Source organism: Citrus clementina, unplaced genomic scaffold, assembly GCF_000493195.1.
Source record: "Citrus clementina cultivar Clemenules unplaced genomic scaffold, Citrus_clementina_v1.0 scaffold_6, whole genome shotgun sequence".
NCBI lineage: Eukaryota > Viridiplantae > Streptophyta > Magnoliopsida > Sapindales > Rutaceae > Citrus > Citrus x clementina.
The window spans coordinates 19,929,502-19,952,123 of NW_006262139.1; the positions used below are offsets into that span (position 1 = coordinate 19,929,502).

At 36.2% G+C, this 22,622-nt stretch overlaps 3 protein-coding genes across 4 annotated transcripts; all 3 read left to right on the forward strand.

The window, feature by feature from the left end:
• Positions 1-3,574: 3,574 nt before the first annotated feature.
• LOC112097436 lies at positions 3,575-6,581 on the forward strand. Of its 2 annotated transcripts, none has more exons than XM_024182744.1 (4): positions 3,575-4,076; positions 4,199-4,390; positions 4,563-4,794; positions 6,073-6,581. In XM_024182744.1, the coding sequence occupies exons 1-4, from the start codon at positions 3,822-3,824 to the stop codon at positions 6,213-6,215; spliced, it is 822 nt and encodes a 273-aa protein (XP_024038512.1). In that variant the 5' UTR covers positions 3,575-3,821; the 3' UTR covers positions 6,216-6,581. The 2 variants fall into 2 exon arrangements, with proteins under 2 accessions (XP_024038512.1, XP_024038513.1); XM_024182745.1 differs by having other exon boundaries at positions 6,082-6,581.
• Positions 6,582-8,341: 1,760 nt separating this feature from the next.
• Positions 8,342-13,389, forward strand: LOC18037929 (exocyst complex component EXO70A1). The gene is made up of 11 exons (XM_006430013.2): positions 8,342-8,547; positions 8,667-8,762; positions 8,871-9,076; positions 9,335-9,571; positions 10,272-10,410; positions 10,484-10,696; positions 11,474-11,679; positions 11,849-12,049; positions 12,140-12,239; positions 12,774-13,006; positions 13,107-13,389. Exons 1-11 carry the CDS (start codon positions 8,389-8,391, stop codon positions 13,222-13,224), a joined length of 1,908 nt encoding a protein of 635 aa, XP_006430076.1. The 5' UTR covers positions 8,342-8,388; the 3' UTR covers positions 13,225-13,389.
• Positions 13,390-16,715: 3,326 nt separating this feature from the next.
• LOC18038055 lies at positions 16,716-17,582 on the forward strand. The gene has a single exon (XM_006430015.1). It carries the CDS (start codon positions 16,716-16,718, stop codon positions 17,580-17,582), a length of 867 nt encoding a protein of 288 aa, XP_006430078.1.
• The last annotated feature ends 5,040 nt before the right edge of the window (positions 17,583-22,622 follow it).

A 22,622-nucleotide genomic window follows, 5' to 3' on the forward strand; every position in this document is an offset into this window, starting at 1 on the left:
AAATACCCCTGCCCCTCGCCTTTTGTATATATAGGCCTTTCCATTCGCAGCTCTTTGTTCACTCGGCATGACCATACCATGACCAAAATGGAGACCATTTTCCCCGTCGTTTTCTTCGACGGAGAACGCGAAACGAGCATCGGAAACGTCGTTGTTTATCCTTCCTTAAACTACAAGGCCTTCCTATCGATTCTCAGCCTCAAAATCGGCATCTCTCCCAACCAGTTCTCTGTTTATCTCGCGGACGGCGAGTCGTCTCGCAAGGTTCCGGTCACGAGCAAGGCCAATTTCTCGGAGATGTCTCGAGAGAAGGACAGCTGTTTTCTCGTCGTTTTGCGAAGGTCACGTGACTCACGTGCGAGGCGGCAGAGGAGGAAAGCTGATCATTATCAGCGTCAGCAGCAGCAGCAGCCGCCACTGGCCGGTAATGTGATGTTACTGAAGAGGAATAATAATGATGATTTTAATAACACGATTTTGAGGAATTATGATCGTTATTACAATATTAACGATGATTATAACATTAACGGTGGAGACTGTGACGTTTTGGTTTGTGAGGAGTGCGTGCGGGCTAAGGAAACGGGTCGAGAGGTCGGGTTTCATTGGTGTGTGTACGATGCTGTGACTTTCGGGTTCCGGTCACCTGCGGGTCCCATTGCCCGACCCGTTAAAGGTTGATGGCTTTGGTTTGGCATAGGGCTGTGTTTGTTATAACAGTACGGCATTTTGGGTCAATCGGGGGTTTTATATATATGGTGTGGTTGTACAGTTATTATGCTCCTACGGTTCAAACGACTGCGTTTTGATGGTTCATTTCGAACTATTCAGGCTTCCGGGAGAAGTTAAAACAGTGGATTGTGGGAGAAATAGTGAAAGCGGAATATTGTTATAACAGCCGTGGGGGGTGTGTCCACGCTGGAAATATCATCTTTTTTTTTTTTTTAATTTGTTTTGGAATCTTGAATGAGAGAGGCTGCTATGAAATCTATATTATATTATATATTGTTATTGACATTATGGGTCTTCTTTTTGCTCATAGGAGTGAAAGATGCTTAAGTAATGATATTCTTTTTGCTCATAGGAGTGAAAGATGCTTAAGTAATGTTAAACATTATACTATTCTAGTTTGTAGCGCAGGTTATTTTTATTTAAAATTTTTCCGAAAGTGGGTTCTCGATTTGATTACTAGGACTAGGAGGAAGGGAAGTATGTTTTTTGTGTGTGAGAGCGCATTGAAGAATATTTGATATTTTATGTTTAAATATGTATATATGCCTATGCAGGTTGAATCTTGTGAGAGATACACAACTCTGAAATACATCTTGTCTTAAGAATCAAAATTGGATAATTTGTTGAATGACTGGCCATGGCCACATCAGCGTCAACGAAATTAATACTCAATAGTCTATTTAGATAGAAAGTTTTGGACCCTCTCAACTAAAATTTTTTTCCCCAGTCAACGGATCGGACATTCTAGTCTAGTCCCATTTTAATTTGTTAAGCCAATCATCAATAAGGACATGCTCAGAAATTTTAATGTTTGAAGTTCACTACTTTTTTTTAATTCAACCTATTTTTTATATATAAAAAAAGAACAATAATGCTACACATCTCAAATTTCTTATCCCAAAAAGTTATCCCAAATGATGTGTCATTAATTGAGTGGTTGATAATTATTTACAATATCTAAGTGAATTAATTGTATTATCTCATCAACCAATTGATAAATGACACATCATTTGTGATAACTTTTTGGGATAAAAAATTTGAGATGTGTAGCATTATTGAAAAAAGAATTGTGGGAATTTTATTTAATTTGATACTTCCATACCTCCATGGCAGCAACAACAATGAATGAGTAAAATGACAGAAATTTTCAAGGAGATTGGCCCTCACGGATTCTCTTTATTTGGGGGGAAGAAGATGGACATAATTTAATAAACCCTCATCGCCTTCTTGTTGAGTCATTTCTCCTTTTTTTTTCCCCATAATTCTTGGTAAATATATTTAAATTGTATTAGTATTAATGTAAATAACAAAATATCATAGTGTTTATAAGAATAGTATAAATTAGAGATATTATAAAGACTTGAATAAAATTTGTCATTGCCTCAATTATATAGACGAATAATACATTTCTTTTTTGGACCAACCACAAATGGGATTATGCTGTAACATTGATAATATTAACTGAATTTGACAAAAATAATTTAATTGACATTAATCTATACAAATACTTCTATTATAATAGGACTAACTAAGTTCAACAAATAAATTTGTCAATAATTCAAAGTTTAGTATTTTTGAAGTTCCCCTTTTATTAATTAGGAATGTTTATCTTCTCTTCTCAAATAATTATAATGTCGTGGAGATGGTGTAGAAACTTAAACATAATACTCAGAATGCGTATGCGGATGATTATCCGTGGTGCCAATAATACTTTTGTGTTCAACAATAAGTAATCAATAAGAATTATAATAAATTATTTATTATGTAAAAAGAAATTAGAATAGAATGTATTATTATTAATATATTTACTTTATTTTAAAATTAGAGTAAAATATTCAAAGTTATAAAGATATTAATAGTTAATCGTTGTTATTTTTATTATTATTTATTATAATAATTGTGATTATTATTGTTAATAATAATAACAACGACGATCGCAATAACAACAGTAATAATGATGATGTAACAGTGACAACAACAATTAAAGTAATAATACAAATAACAAATTATCAATAATACCAAAAACAAAAATGATGATGATACGGCAATCTCGGCGGGATGGGACAGTTGGCAACTGTAGCAGCGTGGTATAGTCGGCGACAGTGGCGGCTAGGGGCAAGTACCAGCAACGTTTGCGACGAGTGCGACATTTCGATGTGAGGCTGACGAGATCGAACGCGTGCGACGAGTGGCGTTCGGCGGTGTGCTGCGCGATTTGACGAGATCAATGCTGCTGTTGGTGGTTCGAATTCCCGGTGAAAGGGAATTGGGGATTTTTTTTTTCATTTGCATTCTTTTTTTGTATTTTTATTTTAAAAAAAATGGAATTAGAAAATCCTGGACCTGGAGATAGGCTCTGTGCTGACACGTGTACCCAGAAGGATCGACTTTGGTGCCACAGATGTGGCCAGATAGCATCCGCTGCGTTGATCTTCCCCACCGCAACAAATCGACCTTTTAAGAATTTCCTCGGCTACGCCCACGGATAGAAGGACATAAAACAACTCCCGCTTAATGTACGTCGCCATTTCTCGACACTTACACGTGGCTTCGAAACTCCGCGAGTGGGAGTTTCTTACTATAGACGCGAGTGAATGAAACAATACACGACAAAAGTTGATGAGGGAGAAGATGGGACAGAACGGACGAGGAGTGGAATGCACGGGCCGAGTAACAAGGGCCTAATCGTGTTAGGCGTGTGCTGAGTGGTCACGTGACTTCAGTACGGTCTTTTTCTCATCCAAAAGAAATGTACGTAAGGCCTTGTTTGGCATTCCATCTTTTTCAATGCTGTACAACCCTCGACAATTAAACTTTAAACCAAACAGACTCTAACAATACACGCGCACTTTTTATAGGGAGAGAAGGAACTTGTAACGTCAATTTGAAAAACAGAGCCCGTCTCCTCTCTCTCTCTCTTCCCCCTCGCCGCTTCCCAAAAACCAACACACACTAAAACATCTCGCTTCCATTTCGTGAAAATCAATCTCCTCTTTCACTCTGTAACATTAAAAACATTTCTCGAAACAACAAGAAAAACAAAAATTCCTAGTTCTTTTGTTTTGTCAAATCGTTTGTTTTTGTTCACAAGCATGGCTGCACAGTTTCCTTCTAACTTGGATAATGGCGAAATATATCACTTTCCTTCTGATATTTTCTTTAATGACAAAATCTTCTCTAAGTGCACCCCGCGTCATCCCCTTGACCACCACCACCACCACCACCACCAGCTTTGCCGCCACCAGCTCTCTTGTATTGATGACCTCGCTCACCATTTCACTGCTCTCTCTATGCTCCAACGTCAAACCCTAGCTAAGCCCCAAACCCAAATCCCCCATAACTTCGAGGTTCTATCAGTTTAACAACTTTACGATATTTTCTTACATGATGTCTTCTTGTAATTTGAAGCTTTGCATTGCTATAAGTGTGTTTTATTCATTTATTTATGTATTCTTTTACCTCTTTTCAGCTGTTTACGCCTACGGTTCGAACCGGTACGGTGATACCTCAGCTTCTTCCTGATTCCTTTCGTGCTAACGGTAACGGTGGCCGTCAACTTGAACTTGTTCAGAGGCTTCAAGAGTACGGAATCGGCTCCTTTTCTTCTTTTGAGTCTAAACCGGGTTATGATTTACAGTTCATCAAACCGACCCCAGCTCAGGTGATTAACTTGAACCGGATTGTGTTCTTTTTAAAAAATTTTATTTAATTTTTTTCTGGATTTGTCTTTTCAGTGCTTTTTTTTTTTTCTATTTTTACTTTTACTGCTTTTATGAGGATGACTTTTGAGAAGATTGATGATTTTTTTTCACTTGGTTGGTGTGTGGTTATAGCTTGAGACCTTTTTGGAAGAGAGGGCTAGTAGGGTTTTACAGGGACAGCATGTGCAAACGCGAAACCGCTCGCTGAACCAAAACAGGAAGATGCCATTTTCGGGTAGTGGTTTTGTACTGAAAGGTGGTTTTGCTAGAGAATCTGGAGGAACTGGTGTGTTTCATCCCCATCCTCGCATTAATGATAATGCCAGCAGCACCACTTCTACTGCCACTGTTGCCAAGAAGCAAAGTGAGTTGTTAATTGTTTTTTGTTTTTTTGGGTTTTGCGATGTTTCTTTTTTCAGGTTTTTGCTTTTTCTGATTTTGATGTTTAAGTATGGGTTTTTCTTTTATCTGCCGTAAAAAATCATGACTGTTTTACTGTATGCTTGTTTTGGTCATTTGGTTCTGCTGCTGCCACAGTTATTTAAATCGTGTGAATGGTAAATAATTATAACCCCATGAAGAAAAGGGAGATGTATAAGCATTAATTTGTGGCCATGTTTTATTTTTGTACTTTTTTTTTGGGTTACACAATTTAAAGACATTGGATTGAAATATTTTCTACGGTAAGTTCACCTTTGAAATGACAATTGTGATGCTGTTATATCATCCATTCAGTTGGGTTTTAATCCAAGGATCTTCAACTCATTGTGTACAAAAAGAGGCTAAGCATTGTTACTGTTGTATTTGAGAATAAATACAGCACTTTAGTTTATTCATAGGCCCTGTACATTTTGAAAACCTCAAGTTCTCTGGTAAACTCCTAAGTTTTTTCACCTGTGATCCCCTAACTAATGATATATTATGTACACATGAAAACTTCGTGGTCGATAATGAAATACTTGGGAGTGTAACTGGGAACCTGGTGGTTTCCAACTGAGAGTGGGGACACGCCCCTTGTATTTTTACGTAGTACAAAGCATGCAAAGGATGAAAAGAAGTTGTTAGTTTGACCATAGAACAGGTATATCAAAGTTGTGCTTATATTATTATGTAGCATGTGTTATTTTTGGTGTTGTGATAAGGTCAAAGAAAATGTGTGGAATATCGAGAAGGAAATATTGAGACTATGTAGTGAATTTTCTCATTGCTTCTAAAATATGACAGCCTGAAAATCTCGGTATTCTCTTGCTAATTTTACATTTTTGGAGCTAAATGAATTTTCAACACTTACTGTTTGAAAGGGATATTGGATATAGGTCCTCTCCTTTAAATGGTAGTCTCAAAAGTAGGATATCTGACTTCTAACTATGGGAACTTTTTGGTAAGGGTAATTTTATCATATCTTATGTTTCAAGAGGAACTTTTATTTCATGAAATGTTTTGGCATGCATTGAGCATGTAAAAACTCATAATTTTTGTTGAATTTTCTCCGGAAAGGAATGTTCTGCAAGATTAATGATGAGAACTAAGAATTACTCCATTTGTTTCCTTTTGAGTGCTTGGTTGTATGGAAAATTACAGGACAATTCGAAAAGCATAAGCTTTCACTCATATACAGCATTTTCTTATGCATATTAATTAGTAATGGCAGGTTTGAGAGATAGTCAGGGGATCCAGTTCACTCAACAGAGGAAATCTGCAAAAAGGCCCGCATCTGTGAGTACAAACAAGCATAATCATCATCCTCCCCAAGAGATGAGTCTGCCCAATGAGTGGACTTACTGAGCCAACACCAATGGTAGATTAAGAACTCTTAAGAGAAGAAATAGAAGGTAAAACAATCTTTTGGGCTTTGTGCAGCGGATCTTCAAAGCAATACATATAGTTGGAGTTTGAAGAGAATGTTGTGTTCATTTTGCCCATCCTGAGATTTGTATAAAAGATAAGGTGTTAGTAGCTCCTTTCGGTAATATGATTGTCTATATATTATATTGTTACTAGTTTCAGATATAATAGATGTAATTTTGGTAAATAGAGTATTAAAAACTTCTTGGTAGACCTTCTCTTAATGGAACTCGTCAAAATTTATATTTTAGCTTGAAATGATGGTATCAATATTAATATCACTGTCCATTTGTATCATTTGTTGGGTAAGATTATCTTACAGCCATTTTTTCATAATCTCTTCAGTCCTCAACTTGTTTGATATGCTTAAGTTCGAAACGTAAAAAACTTGAGACACATGCCGGAAACTTGAATAGGCTGAAACACTATGCCCAATTTTCATATTATAGTATAACAACTTTAGCATGTGGCACCTTTGTCATGAAGACACCTATATACAGCAAACATGGTAATTTTCATTGAACTTATTCTTATTTTTCATTAAACGTGTAATTATGTTATCCAACGAGGCTGGTCCCAACGCAAGTGAGTAAGGACAAATTTTGGTATAAAAATGGTTCGTGGGATTGTCATTTTGCCGGAGGCGGCCAAATGCGGGCCCCTTGGGAATTTCCAAATTTGCAAAAGAGTCAAATTGCAATCTGAAAGAGACCGTGGGTTGTTGTTTTACTGCAGCATCTTCTGCGTTGAATGCTGAATTCCCTTTCAGGGGTCTGAGGGCTGGACGTGGCTGGGCGCAGGCTCCACTGGGGCGGTCAACGAGACTGGACTCGACCTTTCGTTGTCATATGCATATGCATTAATCACATCAACGTTCATCGGTTCACACTTCACACCATTGGGCAATTGGAAGTGTATAAATGGGCCAGCCAATGCCGCTACGAGCCCAGCATCTACTCGTTGGAGGGAGAGTCCTTATTGGGTTAGCAGTGATGGGTTGATATCTTTTAGGCGTTAAAACTTAAAAACAAGGACGGACACAAATTGGTCTAAACTCTAAAATTTTTACACGGCAGGAGCATGGTTCACTTTTTCCTGCCCGGTTCACCTACTTCTCACCCTCATTTCTCTGTGCAATTGTGAAGAAGAAAATGTTTCTTCTAAATGATAATTGATATCGTTTAAGAGTTTGCAGAAAGAATATCTATGGGTCATCTTGATGAATTAGTAAAAACAAATCAGACATAAAATTTTTACATAAAATTTTGACATAAATCTTGAATTATTGATTTCAAGAATTTTATTGTGGATAAATAATCATCATTAATGCTATTTTGACTAATTTCAATATCTACTATTGAATTGCTTAAAGTCCATGATTTAAAATTTATGTTAGAACAACTTCATCTTATTGAATAAATGTGAACTCAAGCTCGATAATTTGTATTATGCTCCGATCAAATTGAGTCATATAACAATTACCACCTCCATAGCTTGTGCAAAGATTAAAAATACTATTTCACCTCTCTTAGAGGATGATAAATTTCAAAATGGGGTGCCCATTACTCATTAGCAATGACTTTGTCAACAAAGAGGGATCATTATAAAATGATAACAATGTTTTTGAGAAAGTAAAAAGAAAATGAAAAAAAAAAAAAAGCCTCTTATCCAAAACATAGATGTTAACGGAATCAACAAAGAGATCATAAAACTGTTAGGAAATTATTATTTATTCCACTACAAAATATTTTCCTTAGCTGACGTGGATTTAAATGGACAAATAAAAACAAAACAGAAGTCACGGAAGAATAGGCCCCACCATATTGATACGGACCCATTAACTGACCAAACCGGATTCTCCTTAATATTCCTTCTTAACTACTTCCTTTCTTGTCCGCTCTGCCGTTCGCATTTCACATCTCCATTTCCACCAAAATTAAATAATAAAGACAAAAACAGAACAAAATTACATTACCAGAAAACGAACGAATTTTTTTTTTTTCCGTTTTAAAATCACGCAAATTGTGTGTACTTACTTTAGAAAATAAACAAGAAAATTTTGAAACGAAATTTGAAAAAGAGAAAAAGAGAAAGAAGAAAGAAAGAGGAAAGAATGGGGGTGCCTCAAGCAATGGGGGCGTTAAGAGAGCGAGCGGCGTTCGTACGTGAATCGCTGCAGAAGAGTCAAACGATCACCGACAACATGGTCTCGATTCTCGGCTCATTTGATTACCGGCTCTCGGCTCTCGAGACCGCAATGCGCCCCACTCAGGTTTGTTTATTTATTTCATTCGAATGAATTGTTTGTTTGTTGATGTGAATTGTGATTCAGCTGAGGAGGATAATGAGATTGATTTTAAGAAAAAAAATTGTGATTTTGGTTAATTTTAGATACGGACGCATTCGATTAGAAAAGCTCATGAGAATATTGATAAGACATTGAAATCTGCTGAGGTTATTTTGGCTCAATTTGACCTCACTCGCAAGGTAATTTTCTTCACCTTCTTTTTTTTTTTTGGTTAATATAAAAAAAAAAAAATTTGAGATGATTTTTTCTGGAGCTGAAAATTTTGAACGTTCGATTGAAATGCTTAGGCAGAGGCGAAAATCCTTAAAGGTCCACACGAGGATCTAGAAAGCTACCTGGAAGCAATTGATCAATTGAGAGCCAATATTAAATTTTTCAGCAGCAATAAAAGTTTGAAGAGCAGTGATGGAGTGCTTGCACAGTGTAACAACTTACTTGCGAAGGCGATTTCAAAACTCGAAGATGAGTTCAGACAGCTATTGAAAAATTACAGGTTTGCTTATTCTTAGATACTAGCTGCTGCTTCGTTGATTTCTCATTGCGTGGAATTGCTCTCCTGCATGTGTTATGATCTTGTATAGTTCTTGAGGTGGGGGACAATGAATGCCATTTTGACTAGTTAGACAATTGGTGGTTTCTTTGGCACAACCATCCTCTTCAATTGTGTCCCCTTTGGATGATTTTAATATGTGTATCAGGCCGTATTATCAATAGAAGCAGTTAAGTAACTTGCATCTCTTCTGAATTTCAGCAAGCCTGTGGAGCCCGATCGTCTTTTTGATTGTCTTCCCAACTCTCTACGGCCATCATCAGGGCCGCCTGGGCAGGAAGGTGATAGCAAGAGTCATGCTGAGCACCAAAAGAGCTTGCAAGCAGCTATTTACACACCTCCTACTCTTATTCCACCGAGAGTTCTGCCATTGCTGCATGATTTAGCCCAACAAATGGTTCTAGCTGGCCACCAACAACAGCTATTTCGGATATACCGGTGATCTTTTTACTTTTTACTTAATCTGATACAAACAATGCTTATTTTCATCCAGTTTTGTATTGTCAGAGCTTTATGTCTTTTATATATGAATTGCTATGGAGTCATGGAAATATGTTAAAATATCAACTTCACTGCGTTTATAGAGGCTTTTTTTCTCTTTTATGCTTCTGGTGACTAGTTGACTGCCAAATGCTTGAATTAAACAAAAAGTTATCCTGTGGAGAGTTTGATAAACAGCAAAGAAATGACTTATTCACAACCCAACCTACACAACATAAGGTAAACGTGTGCAGCTGAGGATGAATAATTTTTTCGTCTAGCAAAGACTAAAATCAGAGTTGATAGAATTCTTTCTCAGTATTCACTTGCCGGTGGTAGGATTCTTTGCCCACTTAATTTAGGATCATATCTATCTTTTAGGCCTTGTATTTGCTTTGATGGATACAGTCCAATTACATTTCTTAGCCAGAAATTATTTCTAGCTCATATATTAATGTAGCACTTTTCTTTATTTTATTTTATTTTACATATGCTCTTAAAGAAGTCTGAGTAAAAATGTTGCTTTTTGTTAACTTCGTGGGATAGCTTATTGATTGTGCTGCTGATGAGTATCTTAAAAAAAATGCAGCAAATCAATGTTTAATTTTTACCTCTTCTCAATCTTGAGGATATAAGACCTATAACACTCTATTTGTAGGGATACCCGTGCTTCAGTTTTGGAACAGAGCATCAGGAAGCTAGGCGTAGAGAGACTGAGTAAAGATGATGTCCAAAAAATGCCGTGGGAAGTTCTGGAGGCTAAAATAGGGAGTTGGATACATCACATGCGGATTTCTGTAAGAATTTTTTTGAAATTTGGCCAATCAACTCATCTTAAGATTCCTAACTACATTGCAAAGCTAAAAACAGGTAAAACTGCTCTTTGCTGGAGAAAGGAAAATCTGTGATCAAATACTTGATGGTGTCCATTCTCTCAGGGATCAATGTTTTGCAGAAGTCACTGCAAACAGTGTGTCCATGCTTCTCAGTTTTGGAGAGGCTATTGCCAAAAGCAAGAGATCGCCAGAAAAATTATTTGTGCTTTTAGACATGTACGAGATTATGAGAGAACTTCAGTCAGAGGTATGATAAATTTTATGAATTTGCAACAGATCAACCACAGCTAGAATTATGAAAGTAATGTAATTTCCAACTCACATCCTCAATTTATTTTGATGGTGAAGCATTTATAAGTAATTTTTGGAAAGGGTTAAAGACACAAAACAGAAGTTTTATTGTTTGCTTTTGTGTCATTTTACTCGAACATTTATGATTTCTGTACTCTGGATAATAGCGACAATACATTTGATATATACGTTTATATTGTGTGTCACTCATAGATCTTGGGTGGCCAAGTGAGGGTTAGAATAGATTCATTTTCCTCAAGCTATCTTTCTTTGAGGACCTAACCTCTCTCTCTCTCTCTTTAGCTGTGAGTACTGAGGAGTGAAGAGTTTCTTCTAAAATCTTGGTGCTATAGTGTCTCGAATAAACTTTTATAGGTGTTAAAATAAGGTATTGATACCTTAGTGATGGCTCAGTTCTTGTTAGTTTGTCGAGAGACATTGAAAACTGTGATTCTGGAAGAAAATTTTCACAGATTTGAGAGCACGTTGAAAATGTCATTATCTTATGCATGATTAAATAACAGAAACAGATTGTTTCAGCAACTAAAATGTTAATCAATCGACCAATGTGAATTTCAAACATAAGTGAAAACAAGGAGGGAACCCGATGCATATTTTTTTATCCGACTCATAAACTAATATCCTTTTCCTTTCCTTCTTTCATCTCCTCAACTCATATTCCTTATTATAACTTTTTGTCTTTATTTTTTATCTTGTTGATTTGTGGTGGCAGATTCAATTTCTGTTTGGAAGTAAAGCATGCATGGAAATGCGTGAGTCTGCTTTTAGTTTAACGAAGAGGCTAGCTCAGACAGCGCAGGAGACATTTGGTGATTTTGAAGAAGCAGTCGAGAAAGATGCCACCAAGACTACTGTTTTTGATGGAACCGTCCATCCTTTGACTAGCTATGTGATAAATTATGTAAAATTTTTATTTGAGTAAGTTGTGATTGTTGTGCCTTCTTACTCTGCTGGTTTCTTTATTAGAACTCTCTTTCATTTTTTGCTTATTCCACTGCAAAAGTCTGCTTACGTGCAGTTGTCTTTCTGTGCAGTGGTAATTATTCTTACATTATCAATCTGACTATTACCCATTTAATATTTTCAGCTACCGATCAACACTGAAGCTACTGTTTGAGGAGTTTGATACTACTCATCCACCGGAATCTCAATTGGCAGCTGTTACTACAAGGATTGTACTGGCTCTCCAGAATAACCTGGATGGGAAATCCAAGCAATATAAAGATCCTGCGTTGACCCAATTATTCCTTATGAACAACATTCACTATATTGTGAGATCTGTGCGGAGGTTTGTTTTATCCCACTATCTTATTGAGCAGGTAACATTCCATTTTACATACTGGTATGTAGCTTTCAATATTTATATTTTTTTTTTCAGGTCAGAAGCAAAGGATGTGTTAGGAGATGATTGGGTACAAATACAGAGAAGAATTGTGCAGCAGCATGCTAATCAGTATAAGAGGGTTTCTTGGGCAAAGGTTTGTTCAACAACGGACCATTCCCAATTTTCATTACAATTCTTCCAATTTATCTTGGTGACGTTTGAAGCTTTTACTGGGATCTGTTATCTTTTCCTTTTTCCAAACCCTGCTAGCTACTGAGAATGTCGGATACTCAGATCAGTCTGTTCACATCTTGATTCTGTGGAAATGTCAAATTTTTCTTGATTTAAACCATGCCTCTTTTGAACTGAAGCATACCCCATTCTTCTTTGAGTTTCTTCCAAATTTATTTTTATATTTGTTGTCTTTACTGTCCAATTTATGGTTACATCTCTTTAAACTGCCGCTTAAGAAGTAATGAGAAGCTTTTCCTTGTTTCGGTGTCTGAGAATCCATGGTAATACCTTTAAAGTTAATTGTTCTTTTCAAATTTACTAGCGGTACGATGTTACATGTGCTCATTCATTAATGTGTGGTAACAATTAATGGTCCAAAATTTTTAAACCATCTTTTGGTTCTCAGAAAACTTCAACTAGAGAACTTAGTTAATTTTTGTCTTAAACATTGCAGATTCTGCAGTGTCTCACTGTTCAGAGCGCTCCGGGAAGTGGTGGAGGTGATAGTGGCAGCATTTCAAGAGGAATTGTAAAAGATAGGTTCAAGACTTTTAATGCACAATTTGAAGAAATTCATCAACGGCAATCTCAATGGACAGTTCCTGACAGTGAGTTGCGCGAGTCTTTAAGGCTCGCTGTTGCTGAAGTCCTACTGCCTGCCTACAGATCTTTCATTAAACGTTTCGGGCAAGTTCCCTCGTTCGTGTTTCCTCATCTCATTTACGCGAACATCTCTTGGTTTTCTCCATTCCTTTGTTTATGCAAATGCGATTGTTTATGTGCGCAGACCTATGATTGAGAATGGGAAAAATCCCACAAAGTACATCAGATACAGACCCGAGGATCTTGAACGCATGTTGAATGAATTCTTTGAAGGTAAAACCTGGAATGATCCAAAGCGATAAACGTGCATTCTCACTGATTGGAAATTTAGATACTTCACTAACGTCATATACGCATATTGATTTTCTTGCAAGAGTTTGTACTATTCTCTCCTCCATTTATGTCATTTCTAAGTGCTTAAGAAAAGCAATACCGCAATTTTTAGTGCATTCGAATTTGAACATCAACTTGCTCACTCAAGGTCAGTTTTCTCAACTTTTTTTTTTTTCAAAAAATAGTTTTCTCAAGGGATTCGGTCTTAAGCATAATGACATTACACCTTGCTCCAAACTAAATGCTTTTGTTTTTCTTTTTTTTTTTTCCAGATTTGAACCTTGATCTTTTGATTTCTATTACAAGAGGTCAAACAAAATGAGCTTTTTTAAAAAATTAAAAAAAAAAGGAAATTGATGCACATTTATGTGTAAATTGATTAAAGACATAATGATTATAACATCAGAAGAGAAAATTTAACATAGGTGATATGATTCCGATTGAATAATCTCATTAGAACTGTCCTACCAAAAATTGTTTTCTTTATGACCATCATAACAGTATCTACTGTTTATACGGAGGATCAATATTCCTCTCCTAAATTATAGATTTTACTTCAATTAATAAGAATTTTCCTTCGTTTAAATATATTATTCAAAACTCTGTTGTACGCTGGTTTGTTTAAAATATCGGTTTGGAAAACAAATTAGAAAATATTTTTATAAATCTAGCAAAAAATTAAAACCGTACGTTTACTCTAAGGCGCAAGTCTGAGTTAGTGCTGTGTGCCCGAGCCGTAACTGTGTGACAAGACCCGGTTCACGGGTTCAGATTAAGCCTACTGTTTTAGGCTTTTAGCTGCTGATGTTTGACCAATTCTACACCTTTCACCGTTTCAATTTGACTAGCCTGTCATTGACACAATTGGCCCTCGATATTTGATAAGTTGGACAAGTCAGCTTAGAGGGCTTTCACTTAGCTCTCTCATTAATTCGTAACCCAGTTGAGCTGCCAGATTTTGTTCTTTTATTAGTTCAAAATAACTCAGGGCTTAGTCAAATACTTATCACACAAATTGACCCCTATATATGTATATGCATATATTGTTCCACATAACAAATTCTACTCATCACAATCATCAACAAACAAAACATCACCATCATTTCTCACTTTCAATCTCTTGAAAAGGTTTGATCACTTGATTTTGATGAACAAGAAATGCTGAGGGATTCTCCATACACGCCACTGCTTCCCGTCACAAATCAATGTTCCTTCAATTCAGCTAGTGCTACTACAGACGTACCCAAACACATTCTTAATTTTATCACAACTTTATTCTTCCTACTTCTCTTTACTTGCACACTTTTCATTGTCGTAGAAGTTTGTTTTATCCCACGTAAACCCAGTTTCTATCTAAATTCGCTTTCTGTTGCCAACTTCACCGTCTCAAAAACAAAGCTGGCTGGTATCTGGGCAGCAGACTTCACCATCTCTAACCCTAATTCGGCAGCGGAGATTTCATTTGAGAGTATAGAAAGCACAGTATCGTACAAAGGAAATGACGCGTTGGCGATAACTTCATCTGAAAATTTTGATGTTGGTTTTAGAGGAGAAAAAAATGTTGAAATGAAATTTGAGACAAGTGGATACGAGGGTGATCAACCAATTGTTGAATATCCAGTTTTGAGGGAGATTGATGAGGAAAGAAAGAGTACTGGAACGGTGCGTTTTGGCATCAGGTTAAACATGTGGGCAACGTACAAGACTAGTTATTATTGGGGTACGTGGAGAAGACGAGTTCTTACTCATTCTTCTTGTTTAAATTTGAATGTTGGAGTTTTTGCAGGAAATGGTAGCTTGATTGGAGATGATAAAAGATATTGTCATGTTGGTGTCATGATTTCTGAGAGATAGAAATAATTTTCGGAAAGTTTTGAGAATGTAGAATTTGTTGAATTTTTTGATTACTTGTTTTCTTTTTCTTTTTTTTTCTGAGGAATGAAGAAGAATTTGTTAATTAGATGGTTTCTTGTCGTTGTTATTCAATTAATCATTAGAGATATAAAAAATCAAGAAATTCAAGAAGTTTTAATAGATAATCAATGAATAATTTTAATTACAGGCTATCACAAATTGGAAATTCAATGCTGCCAAATCGTTTGTAATTCTTTGCAAAGTAAAATAACTGTTCGTTTTTACTTAAAAAAAAATTTTTTTTTTTTTTTGGGCCTTCCCCCTTTCTACCAAAAATCTTGTTTGTCTCTGACTATCCGAAAGTGGACTAACATGGAAGAAGACTAATGTCGTGTATTTCTTCGATTCTTGCAGTCAATTTCTTTATCCATGTTCTCTCAAAGAAAATTTTCTAAAGAGTATTGGTATAAGGAGAAATATAGAATAGCAAGTGGTAGTCTATCTCTCCAGTGCTTTATCTGACGACAGAGAGGTAACCATGGTTGATCAATCGGTGAAACGTTAAAAAAAGAATAAAAATCGAAACGAATTTTTGGGTTCAGATTCAAAATTGAAGCAAAAAAACTTGGTAGGAAAATAAATTTCTGGGTTCCGATTTAAAATCTTCTTTTCTTTTTATGAAGAGCAATGGGATCCTTGTTTGCTCAAAAACAAGGTAGAATGGAGAAGGCCAATCAATTGAATGCACTAATGCACTACAAAGAAAAAATATATATATATATATATTTAACCACACATTAAAAAGGGCTCTAGGAAAGAAAGATCAAACGGGCCATGGTTTTTGGGAATGTCTTGAATACAGTCAGAGCCTCAGAGGCTTGGTGGTACAATACAAGAATTCAAGTTTGGTCCACGGAAGATAAATTCACAATTCAAAGGCAAAATTGAAAAAGAAAATATTTTATTACTGAAATAAAACTCTTCTTTATGTCACATTGAATGACAAAATATTCTTATATAACTTTCATTTTAAACCGCATATATTACTTTCATAACAACTCTTTTTTAAAATAGTATTGTCGAATACATATTACTTTCATTGTTAATACAAGTTATGAAGAATAATATTCAAACTTAAAAATATAATATCTTAAAAATATTATTTTTATTGTTATTTTTGTTCCATAAAAATATTAATTCAAAAATAATATCGAACGCACCCTAAATTTCTATTTCTATTTATAAACAATAAGGAGTTAACTAACAAAAATACTTTTTATTTTTATTTTTTTCCCACAATGACATTGTGTAAAGACAATTTTACCCAAAACTTACTACCAACCTCTTTATCCAAACATACCTAAAACTTTCCAAATCCCATTTGTACGCTTACAACCAACATTCTACAACGTAATTAACTATTTTAAAAAACAGTTGTTATGAAAAGTAATATTCGTTTTTATTTCTTCTCTTCTCTTCATTAATTTACATTCTTTCCTCCTCTTTCTTTTCCTCTTTCCTTTCCTTTCGTTTAATCAAATTCTCTCTCTCTCTCTCCCTCCCTCCCCATATCTCTCTATGCAAAGGAGGAGAGAGTGCCGCCGCCATGGATGATTCTAGAAGAAATAAATACGGCCAATCCTCGGACGAAATTCCCGAACCGCCACCACCCACCCGCCAATATTTTGAGCCACAACAGCCGGCACCTTTCCCTCCACTGCCGCCGGCAATGGGCTACCCACCGGCTATGGGCTATCCTCCGGGCTACCGTAACGGATACGACCAGCAACATTATCAGCAAGGACCACCGCCCTCACCGGACATGTACTACGCTCCTCCACATTGCCCGCACCAAGACCCTGGCCCACCTAGTTCCTTTGCCATCTTTACAACCACGATGTTCTTCATTTTCTTCACATTTATTTTCGGTCTCGTATTAATGTTTCTCATTGCTCGCCCTAAGTTTCCCATTTTTCACGTGGAAACCCTAGCCGTCACAAACTTCAGTGTCGCAAATGATGATTTCACGTCTGCATGGGACATAAATCTGGTCGTCGAGAACAGAAACTTTGGAGCCAATGTACATTTTGATCGTATCCAAAGCTTTATATATTTTAACACCGATGATTTGCTTGCGTCATCTCATTTTGATCATCCAACAACATATGTGACTGTAAAAGCAAATGAAAAGGGTACCATCGATATAAAGTTATCGACGGCCGATTATAAACAGTCGGTGCCGGCGCCGGGCAAGAGGGTGATGGAGGAAATGAGGAACATACGCGAAACCGGAGTCGTTCCATTTTCTTTGAGAGCATTTGCATGGTCTCAAATTGAAACGGGTTTGTTTTATACAGAAACAAAACATATTCAGAGTAGAATTATTTGCGAGGATTTGAAGGTTCATTTTGAAGGAGACACCGGTAATGGAAAGTTAAATGGTAAATCCAAGGACTGTGTAGTTGATCTGTGAATTTTCCTTTTTTTTTTTTTTTCAAAATTTCTCTCTTGCTCTTTTCGATTTATATTGTTGGCATGATTTGGCATTCTGTAGAGAGAATTCTTTTTCCTTTTTCTTTTAATTTTGTTATATATTCTGTAGAAAGATATACTGACTTCCATGAGATTTCATGCTAATGTTTATAAAAAAAAAAAAAAAAAATTATCACCTCTGTTGTGGTTACTTTTTAAATATTACTTTACATTAATATTAATCAGTTAACCCAAGAATTCCATAAATCAGTTAAATTAATTAGCTCTTGTTTTGAAAATGAGGGTTATATACGTAATATGTCCCTCCTTGGCAGCTTCATTAAACTTATGGGTCTCTCAAAAACAAAACTATGGGTCTCAAAAGCATTAAGAATGCGCGTGCGTGGGCCTGTAACTTGAACCGATTTATTAGATGGCCCTTTAGGCCTTTACATTACATGCTCAAACAATATTTCTTTGGTGATTAAAAAAATAAAAAATAAATATTTCTTTGACAATTGACATGGGTTCCAATTCAGGCTAACAGTTCCCAATTTGTCAAACTTTAACTGACGTCGTTGATTTATTGTTCGATTATTAAAATTAAATATAAATTCATTGATGGATTTGAAACATAATGAGCTTCTAATATTACGCATCTTCTTCATCAAGCGATTGAACCTAGGCCCTTGCATAGATAATGTAAATGCGTCGGAATATTCAAAGATTTACAATATATGCTTGCTTCAGCTACATTAGGATAAAAAGAAATTCAATGACGGTAAAATCACCTCTTTTTTTTTTCTTTTTTTTTTTAACTCAAAGTTAATTTAAAATTTGAGGGGAATACATTTAAAACTGTTGGGGTTGATTTTGTTTTATTATATTGTCCACTCATTCGGAGTCCACAATATTTACAATAAAAAACGACTTCAACAGCTCACAGCCTTGGTTTCATCTTCACTCTCCCGCTGCTCACACGATCATGAGCGCCATTTAGCGCCTTGTTTTGATCATAATCAATCATTCATCAATAATCCTCACTTTCAAATTTCAACAAAGAAAAAAACGAAATGGCCACGTCAGCGGAAGCCAATAAGCCGGAGCCGGCGACTGGCTACCCGGTCACCTACGCCTACGCGGCCCCACCACCTCAGCCGCAAGTGGCACCCACCAACCGATCTCCATTCCGTCTTGCCAGTTTCTGGTCCCGACTCCTCTGCCGTCTGTTCCTCGTCGTTATCGTGATCATCTCGATCATGGCAGTAGCCTCTTTCGCGACGTGGCTGATTCTCAAACCCGAATTCCCCGAGTTCCGAGTCGACTCAGCTTCCATCGCCCAACTCAACACCACCTCGGCCAACTCCACCATGACCGCCACCTGGAAGCTCTCTCTCAGAGTCAGGAACCCGAACAGAAAACTGGCTCTCGTCTATAACACGCTCGAGGCCGCGGTCTTGTACGGCGAATGGGAGCTCGACTCGACGCTGCTGCCGCCGTTCTCGCAGGAGAAGGGGAACGAGACGCGTCTCCATTTCCAAGCGGGGTTACTGAGCGAGTACGTCGGGGAGAGCGTGGCCCGTGGGATAGAGAAGGAGAGAGCGCGTGGAGAAGTGGAGTTCGGTATTGGGGTCTATGGGTGGGTCCGGTATAAAGCAAGGTGGTGGAGCATGCGGTGGCGTTTTATGAATGTGTACTGTAACGGCGTTAAAATTGGGGTTTCGAATGACGGTGGGACCGCTGGTGATTTGGTGGGCCAGGTCAGACCTTGCCGGGTTGAAATGTGAGTTGAGTTGTAATGCAAGGATGATGATCGTGAACATGGGATCCTTTCTCGTTAAACGTTTTTGTGAAACGTAGTTATTGTAGTTTATTACATACGGCGGTAATTAGAAAATTTGTATACATTTTCAAAGTTATTAATCGAAGTTACGTTATTATTCTATTAATAATAATATTAACAGTAGTAGTAATAAACTAATAATAATGTCTAATGACTAACAAAGTTTCTAATATCCATTATCCTAGTTTGTTTTTATCAAAATTTTCAGTTAATGTGTTATATTTATTATTTTTTTTTTTTTTGGGGAATTTGAGAAATCTAACCTGAAATTTGAAAAAATCAATAAAAGAAACATGCTTGTTTTATTTTTAGAAACGTCTATTAGGGTTGGCAAATTAAGTGTTTGGGCTAGATTTTTTCAAGCCCAAACCTAAGTCCATTAGAGTAGATGTGCAAGGATTGAGCATGGGCGGGCTTGAACTTCTACTTATTTTTTAAATTTTTTTAAAATTATTGTAAACTTGAAATAGGTTAATAATATTCAAGTTATTATAATCAATAATAAATTAAAGAAAATAAATATTTAAAAATAAAATAACAAATAAAGAAAATAAAACAAATAAAAGTTTAGAGATTTAATTTTTTAATATTAATTTATAATCCGAGCACTCTCTTAATTAATTAATACTTAAAAAGATATTAGTATTATAATTTTAAGTTTTTTTTTATTAATTATTAATATATAATTAGTGATTTGTGCTTTATTTTTTTTTATTTTTTTTATTTTTTAAATTTTTATTTATTATTTTATTTAAAAAAATAAAAAAACTTGAGCCTAACCTAAACTTTTTTTTTAAACCCTTATCTAAGCCCTCACGTGGAAGGCTTGGGCCAAAACTTCGTTAAAGCATGAATTACGAGAAAATTTATTGATTATTAGTACAGTAACTTGGATCGATTCTCAAAAGGGCATAAAAGTAATGATCCAGACATCTTTTATACATGTATTATAATTATTATATACATGTGTGTGTGCGTGTGTGTGTGTTTAGTGGCGTATCTTTCAAATTCTCAATTGAATTTAAATTTCTTTGAAGGGGGAAATCACTTTTTATCTGCGCTGGATTTTCTCTTGTTACGAGTTTGTTCATACCATTGTTCTTAACTTTTTATACATGTCTTAAGGTTAGAAGAAATGCATGCACTACTTGAACTTGAACCTGATCAATTTTTTATTTTCAAAAAAAAAAAAAAAAAAAACTAGTTTCTTCACTTTTGCAAGTAGAATTATAACTTTCTTCACTCATATTTTAAAATATTTAAGTTCTGAGTTGTGTTTGTGTTGAAGGGCCTTTTGGCAATATTTTAGAGCTAATACATTTTTTGATTACTCTGTTTCGGCACAAACATTTCTGCTGAAGGATACAAAACTGTTTGGAAAATCAATAATGCATGTTTTAAATCCTCAACTTTCTGAAAGGTTTAAAGCATCTACTTCTCTCTGCTACTGCATTGCTGGCGTTCCTAGGATGGGAAGTGAAAATCATAGTTTGAGGAAGCTTTCTGAGCTTGCGTTAGGTTGGTGCAACAGACAATCCAGCGGGGGAGATATGGGGATCAAGCTTGTATTTCCTGTATTTGGGTTGCCTTTTGTCTTTGCCTCCTTTGTCCTTTTTCTTTTCTTCTCGGTGCTTCTTGCAAAATTGGGATGCTAGTCTGGCTTCGGAGTGGCTTTGGGAATGGTTGATGCTGGCGACTATTAGCTCCTACCTGACTGGGAATGGCCCCCATTCTAACACCTCGGCATTCATCTCTGCAACCCTGTGCATCAAACGCTAGACCTTTAGGCATTAGTGCTAATTCATGACTTTGCAATGTGCCTCATATGTGAATTAAATTTTTGCTTAGCTCATGAAAACGTGATTGGAGATCCAAGTCCGTATTAGATGGCAATTGATTACTACATATTCTCCATATCCAATATGTGATCCTTAATAATTATTTTCAGAATCTCCATGGTTCTATATGTTTCTTTATGCCGCTGCTTATTTCCCAATGAACCAAATATCGAAATAAAATCCCCTCATATTCATCTATCCAAGTCGCGATTCTGCTCGTTATGTAGCTTGATAAACTTTTTAGTTTCTTAGTTTCAACCAAAAAAATTAAATATATATATATATATATGTGGTCAGTTTTAGATTGTGCAAGTTTCAAGTTTGGTTATGCTATAGTAGAAAAAAGGTCGACTTTTTTTTCCACTTGATCTGGGATCAGGAAGGATGTTTAGGGATGGCAATATAACAGGAAGATGGGATATTCATCAGTGTTAGCAAGAAGTCAATTTGGATACAGAATTGAACTTCTCCAGACGTTGGCCAAGATCAAGAATGAGCCTTGGTTTCCTTAACGTAGGAAATACGTGCATACAAAGAGCCTCTTAGTCCCCTGTACTTCTGCTCTCAATAGACCTGGGAATGCTCTGTCTTTATGTTATAACACTGTTTCTGCGCCACCTGTTGACGTAGCCAACGATCATATATGTATGCAAAATAATAGTCACTGAGCAAATTTTCAAGTAAACTATCAATCAAATTTCAGTTCATCGGTGAATCCCACTGTAGTTGATATTGTCCTGAAATTGATTGACTTGACTTGGTCAGTCGTTTTAGTCTACAATGAGATGAGGAAGAACAATTAAATTTCGATACATATATTTATTCTTAATACAGGAAAGGGTACTTTTTGCACATCGTGTAGAATGAAACAGTGTCCAGTCAAGGTTGCAGTAATACTGTCCTTAAAATTGTGAGGACTAGTAAGTAGCTGCAGACTATTAACACATATCAGTTGTAATTTGTCTGCTGATGGTGCAATTTTTATGTGTACGCCTTGAGTTTTGTATGCCCATGTATGCGTATCAGTTGGTTACTTAATGCTCTGGTTGTGGAAATTGGAAAGGGAATCTGGTTGCTGTTGTGATGATTGATTAAAATTTCGTTTGCTCTGATACTTTGTGCTGGATTTGCAGTTCCCGTTGATGTTTCGGTGTGCATCACAAGCCCTCAAACTAGATTTGACTGATTGAACTCAGACTACAAAACGTTAGAACTCTCAGATAATGCTATCATCTGAAGCTTCCCGATTTTTCAGATAAGCATTAAAAGTTTGGATTAGAACGGACACCTCTCAACTGTAGTAGCATTATTCAGCAAGAGCCAAGTGATAGGAACTGGACAAAACCTAATTGACCTGTTC